This window comes from Nipponia nippon, unplaced genomic scaffold (assembly GCF_047370975.1).
Source record: "Nipponia nippon isolate SJK-2023a ecotype South Korea unplaced genomic scaffold, ASM4737097v1 scaffold_13, whole genome shotgun sequence".
In the NCBI taxonomy this organism is placed as follows: Eukaryota; Metazoa; Chordata; class Aves; order Pelecaniformes; family Threskiornithidae; genus Nipponia; species Nipponia nippon.
The window spans coordinates 15,956,066-15,972,611 of NW_028262324.1; the positions used below are offsets into that span (position 1 = coordinate 15,956,066).

A 16,546-nucleotide genomic window follows, 5' to 3' on the forward strand; every position below is an offset into this window, starting at 1 on the left:
TCAGCCAAAGCTGGGGGAGACTTTGCGTGCGTGTTGGTGAACGATCAGATAGCGCGTTGGGGTGATGGTCACAGCATTGGGAAGAGCACTTACGCTTCCTTGGTAATTTCCCCTTTTGTTCCCCTCCAGTGCTGCTGACATCTACATCCGAGAGTATTTCCATCACTACGTGACCAGCGGGCATCCGTGGGCTGTTCCCTTGAGGATTATATCCACTGACCGTCCCATCAACATGACGGACCCCATCACTCAGATGTACTGCTGCCTCTCGCCAGACCAGCGCTCCTTCCGGCACCCCACACAGGCGGAGATCGACAAGCACCACATCATTATCACCACCTCCATGTTATCCAAGAACTTGAAGGTTGCCCCAGGCTACTTCACCCACATCATGATCGACGAGGCTGCTCAGATGCTGGAGTGTGAAGCTTTGGTTCCACTCTCCTACGCCACTTTTAAGACCCGGATTGTCCTTGCTGGGGACCACATGCAAATCACCCCAAAGCTGTTCTGTGTTGGGGATGGACAATCTGCTGATCACACCCTGTTAAACCGACTCTTTCAGTTTTACCAGAAAGAGAGGCATGACGTGGCCAAGAAGAGCAGGATCATCTTCAATGAGAATTATCGATCCACTGCAGGCATAATTGAGTTTGTCTCCAAGCACTTCTACATCGGCAATGCTATCCAAGCCAGCGGGAACATCCCACCCCATCCCGAAATCTACCCACTCATGTTCTGCCACGTGTCTGGCGTGGCTGAAAGGGATATGTCCATGATTTCTTGGCACAACGCCTCCGAGATAATACAAGTGATCGAGAAAGTGAAGGAGATCTATCAGAGGTGGCCAGATGAGTGGGGTGCCCGAGATCTGAAGAGGATCTGTGTGGTCTCCCATGGGATGCAGGTATGTAGGAGAACCACGTGTTCCCCACCTGAAGGGCATATGCATGCACTGCTGACCGCACTCTGAATGCTCCCTAATAAATGCTGGACTCTATTTATGTCTCTCGTGCTAACAAAAATAGGGAATCTGGCATCTTGCATGCCACCAGTGGTTTTTTGAGGTGCTCTCCACTTGGGTAGTACGTCGTGGGTGGTCGGAGCAGAGATGCCTCATGGTGGGATGGTTTAGTTGAAGATTTCTTTCAGCATCCTCTAGGCAGGTTACCAATAGGGCAGACTGGGAGCACTGGCTGAAGTCAGTCCAGGACCTGTGATTGCTGTTGAGTAACTTTCTCGGGGCCCTTGGTTTTGGGTGGGGGGTGTTTCCGAGCTGAAACTGTGTTCAGTTGTGCCTCTTGCTTTCTTGCCAGGTTTCTGCAACAAGACAAGAGCTGAGAAAGAAGCAGCTACAAGATGTGGTGGTAGAAAACTATGAAAACTTGCCAGGTTGGTGTCTTGTGCAAGAGTTAGTCATGCCTGGCTGCATTTTGAGGTCTTCTGTGTGCTAGGGAGAACTTTTGCAGTCATGTTGGTGGACGGGCGAGTCTACCGCAGCTACAGCCACTGTGTAATGAGCAGGGGGAAGAGAGGCTGGGTCGTTAGCAGAGGTCTTTCTGGCATCTTGACGTTGTCCTCCATGCTAAAATGCAAAACACCGCTTGATCTCATGGCAAAATACCTCTCTGGGAGGGTGCATGCGGTGCTGTTAGGCAGAGCTCCCTGGCCTTTCCTTGGTTCTGCCACCGCTGCAGCGAGCAGCCGCAGCCCACGTAGCACTGATTAGGAGGGAGTGCCTGGAAATCCTTTGGCTGATTTCCATCCCCTTCTGGTTGGTAATTCTTTGATTTTTGTCCTTTCCTTAGTGAATAAGATTTCACACTGAATTAAATCTGCACCCAGCTGTCAACTCGTTTCACGTATATGGACGTTGCTTCGTAGGAGGGTGAAAACCCTGTAAGTGCAACCCCAGGGACTTGAGCGTGTGTGAATCTTGTGAAGCCCCAAGTACCGGCAGGGGAGGCTAGTAACAGAAGGGAATTGAAACCAGGATGTCCTGTGGGTACCAGTCGCAGCAAAAATCGCAGAACGGCTCACTAAAGGAGGAGCCTGCTGCTCTGGATGACGAGAGAGGCACGGGGCTGGTTTTGTCCTCGAGGACTTAGTTTATGACTCATCTGTGTTTTTATTACTTTTTTTTTTTTATTGTGTAGCTGGGACTCTTCATGGTGAGAATAACTGACCCCTGGGGTGTGTTTCTGATCTCCGCACCCTTTCTTTGCAGTATCTTCTCAGCTCTGAAATCAGCAGGGTGCTTCTTGCTGTTTGTCGTTTGTCGTGCGATCAGGGAGCAGAGCTCTCCTGGAGGGGAGAGGGATTCTTGCGAACAGTCGCTGCTCTTGTTCCTGCAAGACCCTCGGTTCCCCGAGGAGTTCGGGATTCACAGAAAACTCTACCTGTGTTTGCCAGGAGCGGCTGGCGGGGGCTGCCGGTGGCACTGAGCACGCGGGGCTGCTCCACGGGTGCTCGTGGCTGCACTGGTCCAGTGCCCTGCCTTTCTCCCGTCTCCACGCTGCCCTTCCCTCCCTGGTGCATGGGTGGTGGTGGCCTCATGGTGTCCATCCTGGTTCATGCCTGGAGGCCCTCACGATCCCCGAGAGCTGCTTTAGTTGCATCAGGTCACTCCCGTGACTCAGCCAAGCGGGGTTACATCAGCCCACAGCCACGTAACGCAGCGTAGATGGGCAGAGCGCAGGGCAGCAGCCAGGCAGGGTCTTCCCCGTTGGATTCCCGTGAGTGACTTCTCCTTTGTCCCCCGCGGTGCAGGGCGGGAGTTCCGGGTCATCATCATCAGCACGGTCCACACCAGCGAGAGCCTGCGCCTCTCAGTCTCCCACCACCTCGAGTTCTTCAACGAAGCCAGAGTGCTCAACACCATCATGACCCGGGCTCAGTCGCTGGTTGTTGCAGTGGGGGATGCCGTGGCCTTGTGCTCCCACGGCCAGTGCAGCAAGATATGGAAGCACTTCATCCAGCAGTGCATCGAGAAGGGGAGCGTCTTCCCAGAGAACCTGACGATGGCTCAGATCAAACAGGCTGCGTGTGACAAGGAGAGCTGGAGCAGGCGGAGCCCAGAGGGGGACGAGGAGGACAGCGACACGGATTCCTGGAGCTCTGAGGCCGAGAGCATGAATCCTGATGATCCCATCCTGCAGGAGCTCTTAGATGAGAGCAAGAACATGCTGGTGACCGTGTCTGAAGAAGGGCTGCTGAACGTGAAGTCTGAGGCTTCAAACCTGCGGAAAGGCAGGCAGGAATACGTCAGCTTCTCTTCTCAGATGATGCAGGAGTATCTGCACATGCACCCCCAAATGTACAAGAGGTGCGAGCTGATCAAAGAAGGGTTCGACAGAGCTTCTGCCGTCACCCTCAACGACTCCCCTGCGATGACCATTCAGATCAAAGGCAGAGTTAACTGTGGGACGGCCTTCACCGGGGACGAGGTGCTCGTGGAAATCCTGCAGAGCAGCACAGCCGACAGCGGCAGCCACCGCCCTCAGGGAAAGGTGGTGGGCATCTTAAAGCGCGCGGAGAGAGAACGGACCTTCATCTGCATGATGGACGAATTTGATCCCCGGGTGATGATACCCATCGATCCCACTGTCACCAAAATATTTGTCCCAGGGCTGAAAGAGAAACCCAATGTCATTCCTATCCGCAGGCTTGTCCATGGGAAGTACAGAGTGGTCAGCTGCGAGAAGATCAGCCAGGAGACAAGGAGATGCCAGTTCTTCTGCGTCCAGGTTATCTGCTGGCGGGAAGGGTTTTACTATCCTTTGGGGATAATAACGGAGATTCTGCGTGCAGCGTTGACTTTGGAAGAAGGCTTAAAGATCCTTGACTTGGAGTACGGTTTGGAGAAGAAATACCCAGCTGCTGTCACCAAGGAGTCAGCCAAATACACCTCCAGCAGCAAACTAAACCTCACCGAGGAAAAGCTGAAGGACTGTCGGAGTTACCTGACCTTCACTGTCGACCCCCAAGGTGCCAGGGATTTGGACGACGCTGTCAGCGTTAGGGATCTTGGGCATCTCTATGAGATTGGGATCCACATTGCAGACGTGGCTGGCATCATTCCCAAAGGCAGCGCCTTGGACCTGGAAGCAAAGAAGCGGGGTGTCACCTACTACGCTCCCAACCAGGAGCCGCTGTGCATGTTCCCACCCCACATTAGCCAAGATGTCTGCAGCCTCCTGCCACAGAAAGATCGCCGAGTGATCTCCTTGTTTGTCATCATAGAAAAGGGGACTGATGAGATGTTAAAGGGAGGCTTCGCCATCTCTGTGATCCGCTCGGACAGGCAGCTGTCCTATGAAGAGGCAGAGCTCTGCATTAAGGACCACTACAGGGGAGCGGCAGGGGCCCTTCGTTTCAATACCCTGGAGGACTGCATAGCTGTGGCTTATCACTTCTCCAGGATCCATCGGAAGTTTCGGCTGCAGGAGGACTGTTTCTATGACCAGCTGGATGAGGAAAGCTCCCCAGGTAACAGGGGGTCCCATCAGATGATAGAGGAGTTAATGATCATGTTCAACAGTTTCGTGGCCGAGTTCCTCACCAACCAGGAGGAGACCAGAAATGTCACTCCTCTCCGGTGTCAGTGTGAGCCAAGTCCTCAACAGTTATTACTCATGAAAAACAAGTACAGCCACATCCTTCCTTTGTCCATCCATCTCTCACACCACTTGGGAGAGGTGCCTCCTGGCCAAGACTCCTCTAAAAATGTGGAGTTCAGCCTCCTGGCCCCCATCTGGGAGCACGTGCAGTCAGCCGCTAATGCCCGTGACTTCCACAAGATGCTAGACCTCGTCGTTACCGATGACATCCACCCGAAGCTGGCCCCCGTGGCCCTGGAGTTCAGGAGGCTGCTCGGCCGCTCCTATTTCAGTCGCTCCAACTCCACTGTCCAGTCGAAAGCGGGCCATTACTCCCTGCACGTTGACTCGTACACCTGGGCTTCCTCTCCCATCCGCCGGTACATGGATATCGTGGTCCAGCGGCACCTTCATTCCGTGCTCCGCAAGAAGCCCATCGTCTATTCTTCGGACAACATTGAGTTTCTCTGTCTTGACTTCAACAGGAAGAATTCCCAGGGGGTGATGTACGAGAAGAGAGCCCGCAGCCTGCAGATGGCCACCCAGCTGAAGAGCCAAGTCCTGCAGAAGGTCGCCTTCGTAGTGGATATCGAAGGGTCGAACAAGTATTTTAAAGCCCTGTTTCCACTGAACAAAGAGAGTCTTCTGGATCCCCAGGTAATTTACTACAGGTCTCTTCAGCTGATGGAGCAGCCCATGTTCATCCAGCAGCAGAACAGCATCAGGCTGATGTGGAAGAGGAGGATGTACTCTGTGGAGACGATGAAGGAGCACAATCTGCAGGTAGGACCTCTCCACGACCGCAGCATCGCCCTCTTCAGCACCCAGACTTGGCAAGACGTGCTTGCAGCCATCAGGAGGGAGGAGTTTGAGACCGCAGCCTCCCTCCTTCAGAAGAGCAAGGAGCCGTACCAGCGGCGCGTGGGCTGTGTAAGGAAGAGCCAGTGCTCGCACTACATGGAGCTCTCCCTGGACCTGACCGTCGGCGACACGCTGCAGTTCCAGCTCACCACGGATGTCTACCGGGGCTTCCTGGTGCCCTTCGTGCAGCTGTGGTGCGTGACGCCGGGTTTCGACATCTGCCTGCAGCACACGGAAAAGCCTATTGATTGCTTCTCTGCCTATGCCACCCTGCCGTCCAAAGACAAGTACAAGAGCCCAGCGGAGTATAACAAGGTATGGATGCCGATGAGCGCCATGGAGTCCGCTTTGTGTGCGGTGGCCGAAAACGACTCGATTGTCCTCCATGATGTTGAAATCACCTGGGCAAAGCAAAGGACAAGCAAAGGACAGCTGCAAGGGAGTATCCACCTAAAGAAAGATGTTGTGAAGGAGTGCTGCATCGAAGTGGACTTCAACCACTGTTACTTGTGCATTCGCTTAGGCGGGCTGAAGCTTGGGAGCCTTCAAAGCGATGAGGAGTGCCTTAGCCAAGGCCTCCAGAATCTGACTTTTCTTAACAAGGAGAGGTCAGAAAGCAAACTTGTGGTTGATCCAGATACCTACACCTGGGTGGCTCACGGGGTCACTGAAGAGTTTGGCGACGATGAGAAGTCAGACAGGACTAGCCAGCACACTGTGAACTTTTACATCCACTATATGTCTATGGAGAACATCCCCATGGAAATCTCACAGGCCTCTGCCAGGTTCACGGTGGAGCTCATACCAAAGATGCTGCCAGACATGTAAGTGTGCTTAGCGGTCGTGCTCTGGTTGACCTGTCCATGCAGAGCAACGGCTTCCCACGGGACTCCTTTGCTGCACCCAAACGGGATTTGCTTGCTGGTGTGGCTGATCCCCTGAAAAACCTGTCTTTGCCCAGCTCCAACGGCCATGCTGTTGGCCTGTCAGTGTTTGGTGGGGGTGGCAGCATTTCTCAGATCTGGTCTCCAGATGGCCCTTTGCTCTTCTGGTTGACCTTGAGAATGGGGAGATAGGGGAAGGTGCTTCCTTTTGTATCGTGATTTTTAGGAAAAAATTGGAAGCTAATCAAAGAAAATGGGGTGGGCCATAATAAAATGGAGTTGGGGCAGAAGTTGTGCTCCTTGCTCTCAATGCCTTTGCAGGCTCAGCTCTTCAGGCAGTTCAGAAATAGTCCCAGATGCAAAAGAGCAGAATAAGAGTGGTTTTGGTTTAAGTTCTTTGTGGAAGGATTTAATGCAACGCCAAAGCAGAAAGAAAGAATAAACAAGACAGTCGTAAAGAAAGAATAAACAAGACAGTCGTACAAAGCTGTATTACAATTTTCACTATTTTATGCTACATTCCATTCATTCTTATTTTTGCCTGTCTGTCAGACGGAAAGAAAAGGCGATTTGGAAGCTCAAGCATGCCTCCGAGCTTGCTAGAAGCATTGCCCTCGGCCATGAACCTCCTAAAAAAGGTAGGTGCAAATATTCACCTTTCTTACCTTGTGGCTACTCGCTTCTGGCCAGGCAGGTGCCCTAGCAGCTTCCGTGGGTCCTCGCCGTAGGGGTTACGGTCCCAGACCGGGAGGTTCCCCTGCCAAGGGGAAGACGGGAGCTGCTAGCCTGGCAGAGTGAAGGTAATATGGGATGCCCTGCTGGCGAGTGGCACGGGTGATGTTTTAATCCCCAGGCCTCACAGAGAAGGCTCATGGGCAGAACATCTTGGTACGGGACCAGGATTACTTTTAGGTGGTCTTGTAAATGGGCCATGATTGCTTGGTACCTGCTGCATCCTCCTGTCGAATCGCTTGTGTGCTGTCTCCAGTAACCTTCTTTAAACTTGTTTTCTTGGCTCTTTGTGTAACAGTGACAACGTCCAGAATCCTGCAGCAAAAATCCTTTGATCTCCCTGGCAGCCACAGGACCCTCAACCAGAGTCAGAACCAGGCTATTCTAAATGCTCTGAGAAAATCCTTCACGCTCATCCAAGGCCCACCAGGTGAGGCTGGGGGCCGGCACGAGTACCTGCCTGCTTTGTTTTGAAGGGCACATTAGCTCTAATCTGTTGCTTTCATAGAATCAGAGAACCATTTAGGTTGGAAAGGACCCTTAAGATCATGGAGTCCAGCCGTTAACCTAACGCTACCAAGTCCACCGCTAAACCATGTCCCGAAGTGCCGTGTCTACCCGGCTTTTAAATACCTCCAGGGGTGGGGACTCAACCACTGCCCTGGGCAGCCTTTCCAGAGGACCCTCGGTGAGACAGGAGAAGGTAGCGTGGGTTGGCATCACCCACAGCTGTTCAACGCAGTCCCCTCGGTTCTTGATTTTATTTCATGGCTGATCATCCGGATGCTGATCTAGAGCATGGGTGTCGTGATTAAAGTGTTCTCAGCAACGTCCTTGCTTTTCTAGGCACAGGGAAAACCGTTGTTGGAACTCACATTGTCTACTGGTTCCATAAGCTGAATGAGGAGAGCATCGAGAAGGAGCCAACACCATCCCCTGAAGAAGAAAAGTCCAAGAAGAGAAAGTGCATCTTGTACTGTGGTCCGTCCAACAAGTCTGTTGATGTTGTTGCTGGTAAGCATTGGTTTTAAGCCCCTGAAGCAGCTCGTACTGGTGGGAGGGGGAACGCGTGGCCGTGAGCGGGAGGCTGGGAGACAGGAGGCGCGTAAAGCGGGACTGGTCCTTACGGGAGACCCCTCACTGCAGGGCAAGGACCGGTAAAGGTGGGGTTGATGAGCGAGGGGTGGGGAGAAGAGGCGAGTGCACAGCGAACGCTGGGCACCTCGCAGGCCGTGAGCTTTCTCAGCGTCGCTGGTGCCTGGTGCTGCCTGAGCAGACCTGTTCTCCTTCCCCAGAGATGCTGCTGAAGATGAAGAACCTGAAACCGCTGAGGGTTTACGGGGAGGCCATTGAGACGATAGAATACCCATACCCGGGGAGCAACCGGCACATCTCCCGCAAGGCCTTGCGGGATGCAAAACCAAAGCATGAGCTCAGGTAGGACCGTGTGGCCCTGCAAGCCCTTAGAGTGCTGGCGAGCGATGTTTTCTGCACCAGTAAAGCTGAACAAGCCAGAGCAACTGCAGTTTCCACTCCACTGCTGTGGAGCAGCGCTATCAACTTGCTTTGTACTTAATTTTTTCAAGTGAAGGCGTGTAGTCTCGTGTAGCACCTAGTCAGGAAACCCAGGCTGTTGAAAACATCCCAGATGTTTTAGAGCTTTTGAACAGCTCTACAAGTCTCCGACTTTGTTCCTGCTTGCAACCGCTAAAGAAAAGCAGTTTTATTTTGTGTCCTCGAGGGTGAACTAAGTGTTAGGTCTATAAAGGTGGAAAAGTCTGGCTGTGACTTCTTTAGCTAATGGGGTTTCTCTACATAGACGGGTGTGGTATGCCTCGCTGTAGAAGAGATCGCTTGGGTCTGTGTTTGTGGAAAATATTTATAGATTGACTCTTTATTCAGCGAAATAATCCTGCACCATCGCATCCGGCGGCCGCCCAACCCTTTCTGGAAGGAGATCTGTAACTTTGACGCTCGGATGAAGAGGCGAGAGCAGATAACAGAAGAAGAAACAAAGCAGTGAGTAGAAAGAGACCCTGGGGAGAGACGGCTGACTTTGGCCGTGTGCCACCTCTGCCCGAAGGAGCACAGCGCAGCAATCTCCTCCCCCTGCGAGAAGAGGTTTGAGCTGTTCTTGCTAGGTTGCAGCAGACCCAAACTGGCAGAGAGTCAGCGGATTTGTCCTGGCTCATGCAAGCCAAGGGACTAGGTGAAACTATCAGGACAGGTTAATAAGCTGCGTATTTGGAATGATGATAACAAGTGATTAGCTCGGGGTTAGTGGTACAGTGCAGAGCCTCAGCATCGCTTCTGCTCTGGTGCTGTTGTCCGTCTGGACCAAAAGTCATATTATGTGTGTGTGACATTTGCATTGACCCGAGCCCCTGCCCTGTTTTGTTCAGGACAAAGTACATTTCCTATAGTGTCCATCCAGAGCCCTTTTCTGGGAACACCGGCTCATCCTGGGGAGGGAGAGAGAGCCATAATAATTCGGGGAAGCATAGCTTCTGCCTGGTTCCTGCTGAGGAACCCAGAGATGTTTCCCTTATGCATAACCTGGTGTCTTCTGCTTCAACCACCAGCTACAAAAATCAGTTGTCAGCTGCTCGTGCCTATGAACTGGTACACCACAATGTCATCCTGTGCACGTGCTCCACTGCGTCTTCCCCCTCCCTGGAGCAGCTCAATGTCAAGCAAGTCATCGTTGATGAGTGTGCCATGTCCACGGAGCCCGAGACCCTCATCCCCTTGGTCAGCCACCACCGTGCTGAGAAGGTGAGTCCCTTCCAAAAATGTGTCTCGAGGACAGCTGCTCAGGGCTCTCAAACCTCTGCAGGTCTTCCACCCCTTACCATGCCGCTCTTCCAAGTTTTACCAGGTTTTACGGTTGTTCCTGGTAGTATCTACGGTGGTGTATCAATCTTTCAGCCTTCAGGGAGTTGTTTCCTTTGAGGTATAACTCTACTAACTATAACTAAAATCTTGAGCCACAGAGAGGTACAGGCAGTACGTAAGTATTCTCACGAGATGCGTGAGCTGTGCGTTATCTGTTCATATCACATAAAGCAGAGTCGTAAGACCTGCTGTAGGCCCGAAAGCTGTGGTGAACTATTGCATCTGCTCGCCTCTCTGCTGTGTGTATCCGCTCAGCTCTGTCTCCCAAGAGTTACACCCGTACTGTCACCTCTAAACTTGCTCTTGGCTTTCTGCAAGAGCAAACAAGCAGTGGCGTGGCTGGGGTTTTGGTGCTTCTTTACAGGGTGGATATCCCTGCCCCCCAAAAAAAACGGTGACCCAGGTACAAAGTAGTAACGTGACAAGAAGCACAGAGCAGATCTCAGTAGACTTACTACACGATGTCTTTCTCCTATCAGATGGGAAAAAGGCTCCACGTTATCTGGGTCGGGATCTTTATATAATGCCCAACGTGGTCCTTGATTGAGGTTGCTGTAACCATAACATAAATAAGGAGCAACAAACATCTGTGTGCAGATGTCCTTTCAAAGAGCTGATTGCCTTCGCCAGTGCCACCACCCTCATAGCTGAGGTGTCCGCTCTTCGTTCCAGGTTGTTTTGCTTGGGGATCACAAACAGCTGCGGCCTGTGGTCAGCAATGACTTCTGTAAGAGTCTTGGCATGGAGACATCTCTTTTTGAGCGCTACCGGAATCAGGCGTGGATGCTGGATACGCAGTACCGCATGGTGAGGCCTTCCTCAGGTGGATTGTCTTTTCTCCATCACAGAAAATGCTGCTGTCGGGGCTTGCCTCAAGCCACCGGGAAACAGATTTTTCCACTAGTGCTTTCCCTTCCTAGAGTAATGAATAATGCGCTCACCCAGTGCCAGCTATAGCACGGCGGCGTTGCAGGTGAAGCCTGCCCAAAAAGATGCTGCAGGTTGAGAAGGTCCTTGGTTTTTGTTCATCTGCATTTCTCCCCTTTTCTCCGCCAGCACAAAGGCATTTGCGAGTTCCCATCCCAGGAGTTTTATGAAATGCGGCTGCAAACGTGCCCCCAGCTTTTTCGTCAACCCAGTGTCTTCTACCACAAAGATAACAGCTGCTGCCCCATCATCTTCGGGCACGTGGAGGGGAAGGAGCAGACCCTCATGATTTCTACTGAGGAAGGAAACGAGAACTCCAAAGCTAACCCAGAAGAAGCGGTGCAGGCGGTGAGGAGGGTCCTGGGGAATTGCTGGAGATGCAAACGGGGAGGGCGTTGTGCTGGGCGACCCTGGGGATCATGGAGGGACGATGAGTAGCGATATAGGATAAAGATCAGGGGGGCGCGGTATCTGCCAGGCGTCTTCTCGGATCTGGAGCACGCCACGATGCCCCTGGCCAGAGGTGGCTGTAGGGAAGCGTGACCCAGAGCAGGGGGAGCAGCACATCGCTGCCCTGGGGACGGGTGCCGGAGGGCTGGTTCCCTCTGGCCGTGGCTCCCAGGTGAGCAGGACCCTGGTCTCCCCAGGTGAGGATGGCGAAGCAGCTGACACTAGATGGCACCATCCAGCCGGAGAGCATCGCCATCCTGAGCCCCTACAGCGCCCAGGTGTCCGAGATCAGCAAGAGCCTCCTGAAGGAGGGCGTCCGTGGAGTGACCGTCTGCACCATCATGAAGAGCCAAGGTGAGGCTGGCAGGAGAGGGGAGGGTTGGTTCTGTTCTCTCCTGCCTTCCCGAGGACCGAAGCAACTTCTCACAGACGGTCTTTGAGCAAATCCTACACCAGGGTCGTTTCAGCCGTGGAGGAAGCATCCCTGGGCCAGATTTCTGGGCGATTTGTGATTATAATCAATCCTTTGGAAACCTCTGGAGTGCGCAGGCGGGGTGAGACTGCTGAAGATAGGAAGGTGGAGGACGTCTGGAGGGGGTGTTAAAGAACTGCTGCAATACGTGCTCTTTGGAGAGCCATGACCAGGAGTCCGATGGCCTCCAGAGCTGGAGAAACCCGAACGGTGGCTGCCGTTTTGTGGGTCTTGCTGTAGAGAAACGAGTGTCCTGTGGGGTGGAGGGGTGGCCAGATGCTTCCCTCTAAAACAATCTGCTCCAATTCTGCTTTCTAGGAAGTGAGTGGAGATACGTGATCCTGTCGACTGTACGCTCCTGCTCCCGATCGCAGATTGATACGAAGCCCACGAAGAGCTGGCAGAAGAAGTACCTGGGGTTTGTTACCGACCCAAACCAGGTCAATGTCGGCATCACACGAGCTCAGGAAGGACTCTGCATTTTAGGTGGGTCTCCTGGGAGCGTGCACAGGCCTGCAGGGGAGCAGGATGCTCGGATAAAGGGGTGGAGATCCAAACTAGCACAACCGATGGTCTTGCTTTATTCTTCTGCCCTTTAGATTGTCTGTGGTTCTGAAACTGGGCTATCTGGGCAATCTGTGCAAAGCAGAGATCGTGCGCGGCTCGTACGCAGCGTGTATAATTAGTTTTTCTCACCCTCTGGTTCGGACCACGTTGTTTTCATCACTTGCATGCTAGAGCTCTCCCCTAACAGAATTTGGCTGCTTATTTTCCTCCTGATCGCGCAGGCGTAGGCTGTGATATGTAGGGAAGCTGCCTGCAGACGTGACAGCACTGAAAAGGGAGCTGGGATTTCACAGAGCGCTGGCTAAAGGAAATGTCCGTGCAAGTTATTCAGCACCCTTAGGCTAGAAATGTTAGACAAGAGTTTGTGAGGGTATCGTCTGAGCCTCTTCTGGCCACTAACCCACTGCCCCCATCCCTGTGCCAACAGGGAACCGGTACCTCCTGGAGTGCAACCCTTTGTGGAGGAGACTGCTTCAGCATTACAGGCAGCGCAACTGCTATACTACGGCCCAGGAGATTTCTGTCAGGAAGATTCCAGCCATCCGCCGATGAGGATGGGTCGGACCTCGATGAGCTCATCCCTCTCTACCTTGAACCGCGTTAACGTGTGCCTTGGGAAGGACGCGATCTTTCCATTATTTAATGACCCGAGGAGCCAAATGCAGTGGGAGAGCCGGGATCTTCCCCTGCACGGTGACAGCTCAGCTTCAGTGCGTGCTTTGGCATCTTGGGGTTTTTAATCAGTGCGACTTTGGACGGGAACTTTCAGCTCTAGCAAACCAAAAAGCATTGGAAATGCATGGATGAAACTTGATTGATGATGATGATGATGCTGTTTTTTAACTGTAAGATGCTCAGCGGAGCCTCCATCCTAACTGCCGGTGCAGCTGCGCGTTGGGGACCAAACACTCAGTCCATTCCTCGAGGGCGGAATGATCGCACGCAACGGAGCCGCGCGGCAAGCTGCCATTTGCCATAGAGGACCAAAGCTTCTGAGTACTAGCACTCATTTTAAAACCAAGGCCAGGGAATTTTTAAGGCTTCTCATTTCTCAAAGCAGAAAACCAATTTGTTTGTTTGTTTGGGCTTTTTTTTGTTGTTTTGGGTTTTTTAAGTGAAGGAAGAAAAGCAAAGAGAGAACCAAGTACCACTCGTTGTCTAAGCCAAAACGCTGCTCTCTGAGCGTTTACATACCACAGAGCCAAGGCCAAGTTGATTTTGTAAATAGACATACTTATTCTTTGTACAAAGGAGGTTGTCCTCAACCGTATAAAGTTAATGAAAAGCAAGGACCACTTCTACCAGGCAACGTTGGAATTTGTAAGCGTATTTTAAACTGTTCTGAGTTTTTATTTGAAATCTCCTTCTGTAAAAGCCCCCCTTTCCTACCCCACACTTTTTTAAAGCTGCTTCTAATTTATTAACTTTTAACTCTGTGAATTTATTTCAGTCTTATGGCCTGAGTTTTTAAGAGCGGTGATGGAAATTTGATAAACGTACCACAGCATGTATGTGTATAATGTATTTTTTTTATTTTAAGTAGCCAAACTGCTGTGAACTGGAAGCTGTGATTCACGAGAGAAGGCTGCTTTCGCCCGGTGACGTATGGCTGACACAGATGTCTAGCGGCGAAGTGGTGCTCTCTGCTGAATCGCGGAGCTGCTTGTTGAAGCACGATAGTTTTGAGGGAGGGGTGTCTTTTATCTTATTTCAATTCTGAATGTATGAAGTGCCTGCCTCAGCTCTCGCCAAGAGCACAGGCTCGGCCGTCTCGAGGTGTTCACGTGGGATGGAGCCAAGATGCAACCGCGGTGGTTTTGTGCCAAGTCGATACTGTGCTGGGACACAAGTCCTTGGCGTGAGGGGTCCCCGTGACTTCCCAGCGCTGTGGCAGGGCTGGATTTTGTCCCGTGTTTGCAACTGAAAAGGCAGCATGGCTTTCCCAGTGGGGAGGAATGTGCAATAAGAAAGCGTTTTGTCTGGAAAAGTCCTTATTTAATGCTGTGTTTCTTCTCCTGACTCTCCGTTAGACTTGACTCAAGAACCTATGGATAAATTTTGTTGTTCTCTTCCTTATTTTAAACTACCTTCCTGCACTTCTGCATTTGGTGGGTTTGATCTGTACGCTAGAGACCACCCAGGCTTGCTCTTGTCTTACTGAAGCATAGTAACGGGCGTAGGGCTGGCGATTCCCTGGGGCACAAAAGCCCGTAGGAATTACCTCCTGCTGCTTCCAAAGATGCCCGATAAAAGCTGGTAAGATGTAAAGTTCATCGTTCCTCTTTGAAGTCATCCCGGCTGGGATCTTAAAAGATTCTGCGCCAGCCTGATTTTGCAAATATTATTGCAATTCCAAAATAAGCTTGTGTGGGAATCATTTTGCGGACTACTGAAATGCGATTGTGTATCTCCAAGATGATGTGCAGAATTGCAAAAGGTGCTGGCGTTGTGGGGATAAATACTTTAGCATGGTGCCAGCATCGTTCTGACAAAGTCATCTCGGTCCCCTTAGAACCAGTGGGTCTCATTTTCATGATTTAATGTCAGTGAAGAGTTTCTCCCCTGGTGTTTTTGCTGGTTATTTTGTTACGTGTAACACAAATGAGGAGACTCACCCCACACGTCGTGGCTTAGTCCAGTGCTCATGTGTGGGATTTGGCTGCGTGTTTGTACAGACCAAGAAAGAGACCTCACAAAGCATCTCCCTTTGCCCGCAGCGGGGAAAAATGTTTACTGCTGCTCCTCGGAGGGTGAAGCCTGGCCTGAAATGCTTTGCTTGGTCACCTCTGTGTTGCAAGACAATATACATTTTCTTTTTTTCCTCTGAAGATGCATTTTGTAACTGGTGTTTAGAAAATGCTGCCCTAGACCACGCAGGCAGCCGTAACAGCCCGGCTGGACTCCCGGGGCCTTTGGGCTGTGAGCAGGTACCGGTAGCATTGGTCACGCAGCTGCAATAGTCAGGGATAGCAGAAAGTGCAATTAATCAAACTTTTAATAGACTGTTAGCGACAGCCGAATATCGTGTTCTTGTCCTTATGTTCCTGGATAGACAGAATCATTGAAATTAATAGAGAAACAAGTTCAGAGTAGTCCGGCTTCATTTGCACACAGAGCTTTGAATTTACTTTTGAAAGAATTTTGTGTTCAAGCACATATTCTTAAAATACTTAAACAAAACCACCAAACCTTTGGTCATTCCAGTAGGAAACCAGTGGCAGCATGGCGCACAGGGTATCTGTCCGATCGCAGGCTCTACGTTTTCCGCGGCCGACAGACAACAGAACATCATCGCAGGACACAAATGTTGGTTCATCCAACAGGACAATTTAATTTCCTCGGCACTAGCTAGAGCTTGAGCCCAAATTGAGCAACGGGAATACGTTGGCCGGCGTCAGCCGGCGACGGTCCCTGCGGTTGCAGGCATCGCCCTGCGTCCTGCTCGCGCTGGCAGGGAAATGGTCAGAACTGGGAACCCTCTCCTTGGCTCCAGCTGCCAAAGGAGAAGCCCACGGGACTGTTTTTGAGGATTTGGACAGATCTGTGTAGGACAATCAATTTACTGCAATAAATTGTTGGGTTTTTTTAAAATAGAAATGAAACGTTAAGTGTCATGAAGTGTAAATTAAGGAACTTTAAACGTGGCAGGTTTTTGTCTTTTGTATGTCTGTGACTTGCAGCAAACCTCAAATGATGTTTTGGATACAAATATTTTTACCTGCTTCTACCGTTTATAAGAATGAACCTCAACATTCCTTTTTTGATATTTAAGCCATAATTGTAAAAATGATTTGAATTTATTTAAATAATAAATTTTATTACAAAAAGGTCTGTTTATGTGACGGTTTGACTAGAATCTGTGCGGGGACAGCGATGTTTGGACTGAACCAAATGGTAAAAAAGAAAATGAGCATTCACTGCAGTACATGGCGGAAAAGATTGCTTCCTACATGTCGGTCGTGTGGGTGTACTGCCCTTCCCTCTTTGTTCTGGGCGGTGGTTGGGGTTTTTTGTTGCTGGGTTTGGTTTGGTTTGGTTTTTTTAATCAGAGTGATCTTTTCACACACTGTAGAGGCGTGAGCATGAAATCATGCTCGGGTACCTAGAAGGCACAGGGTGTAGAGGGCGAGGAGAACCAGCGATGGGGGTAAGGTAGGGTG

The 16,546-nt window shown here is 51.3% G+C and overlaps 1 protein-coding gene across 5 annotated transcripts in view; it reads left to right on the top strand.

The window, feature by feature from the left end:
• The window catches only part of HELZ2 (helicase with zinc finger 2), a 31,073-nt gene extending 14,867 nt beyond the window's left edge, over positions 1-16,206 (top strand). For 4 of the 5 annotated variants that reach the window (XM_087749942.1, XM_087749943.1, XM_087749941.1 and 1 more), the window contains exons 7-20: positions 130-907; positions 1,317-1,392; positions 2,770-6,283; positions 6,896-6,981; positions 7,374-7,505; positions 7,922-8,089; positions 8,371-8,512; positions 8,978-9,094; positions 9,658-9,850; positions 10,643-10,777; positions 11,027-11,245; positions 11,545-11,701; positions 12,138-12,305; positions 12,814-16,206. In XM_087749942.1, coding sequence (XP_087606068.1) covers positions 130-907; positions 1,317-1,392; positions 2,770-6,283; positions 6,896-6,981; positions 7,374-7,505; positions 7,922-8,089; positions 8,371-8,512; positions 8,978-9,094; positions 9,658-9,850; positions 10,643-10,777; positions 11,027-11,245; positions 11,545-11,701; positions 12,138-12,305; positions 12,814-12,938 — 6,010 coding nt within the window. In that variant the 3' untranslated portion in view covers positions 12,939-16,206. Of the gene's footprint in view, positions 1-129; positions 908-1,316; positions 1,393-2,769; positions 6,284-6,895; positions 6,982-7,371; positions 7,506-7,921; positions 8,090-8,370; positions 8,513-8,977; positions 9,095-9,657; positions 9,851-10,642; positions 10,778-11,026; positions 11,246-11,544; positions 11,702-12,137; positions 12,306-12,813 lie in introns of those variants that run through there. The other variant, XR_015702967.1, reaches the window with a different exon arrangement.
• The last annotated feature ends 340 nt before the right edge of the window (positions 16,207-16,546 follow it).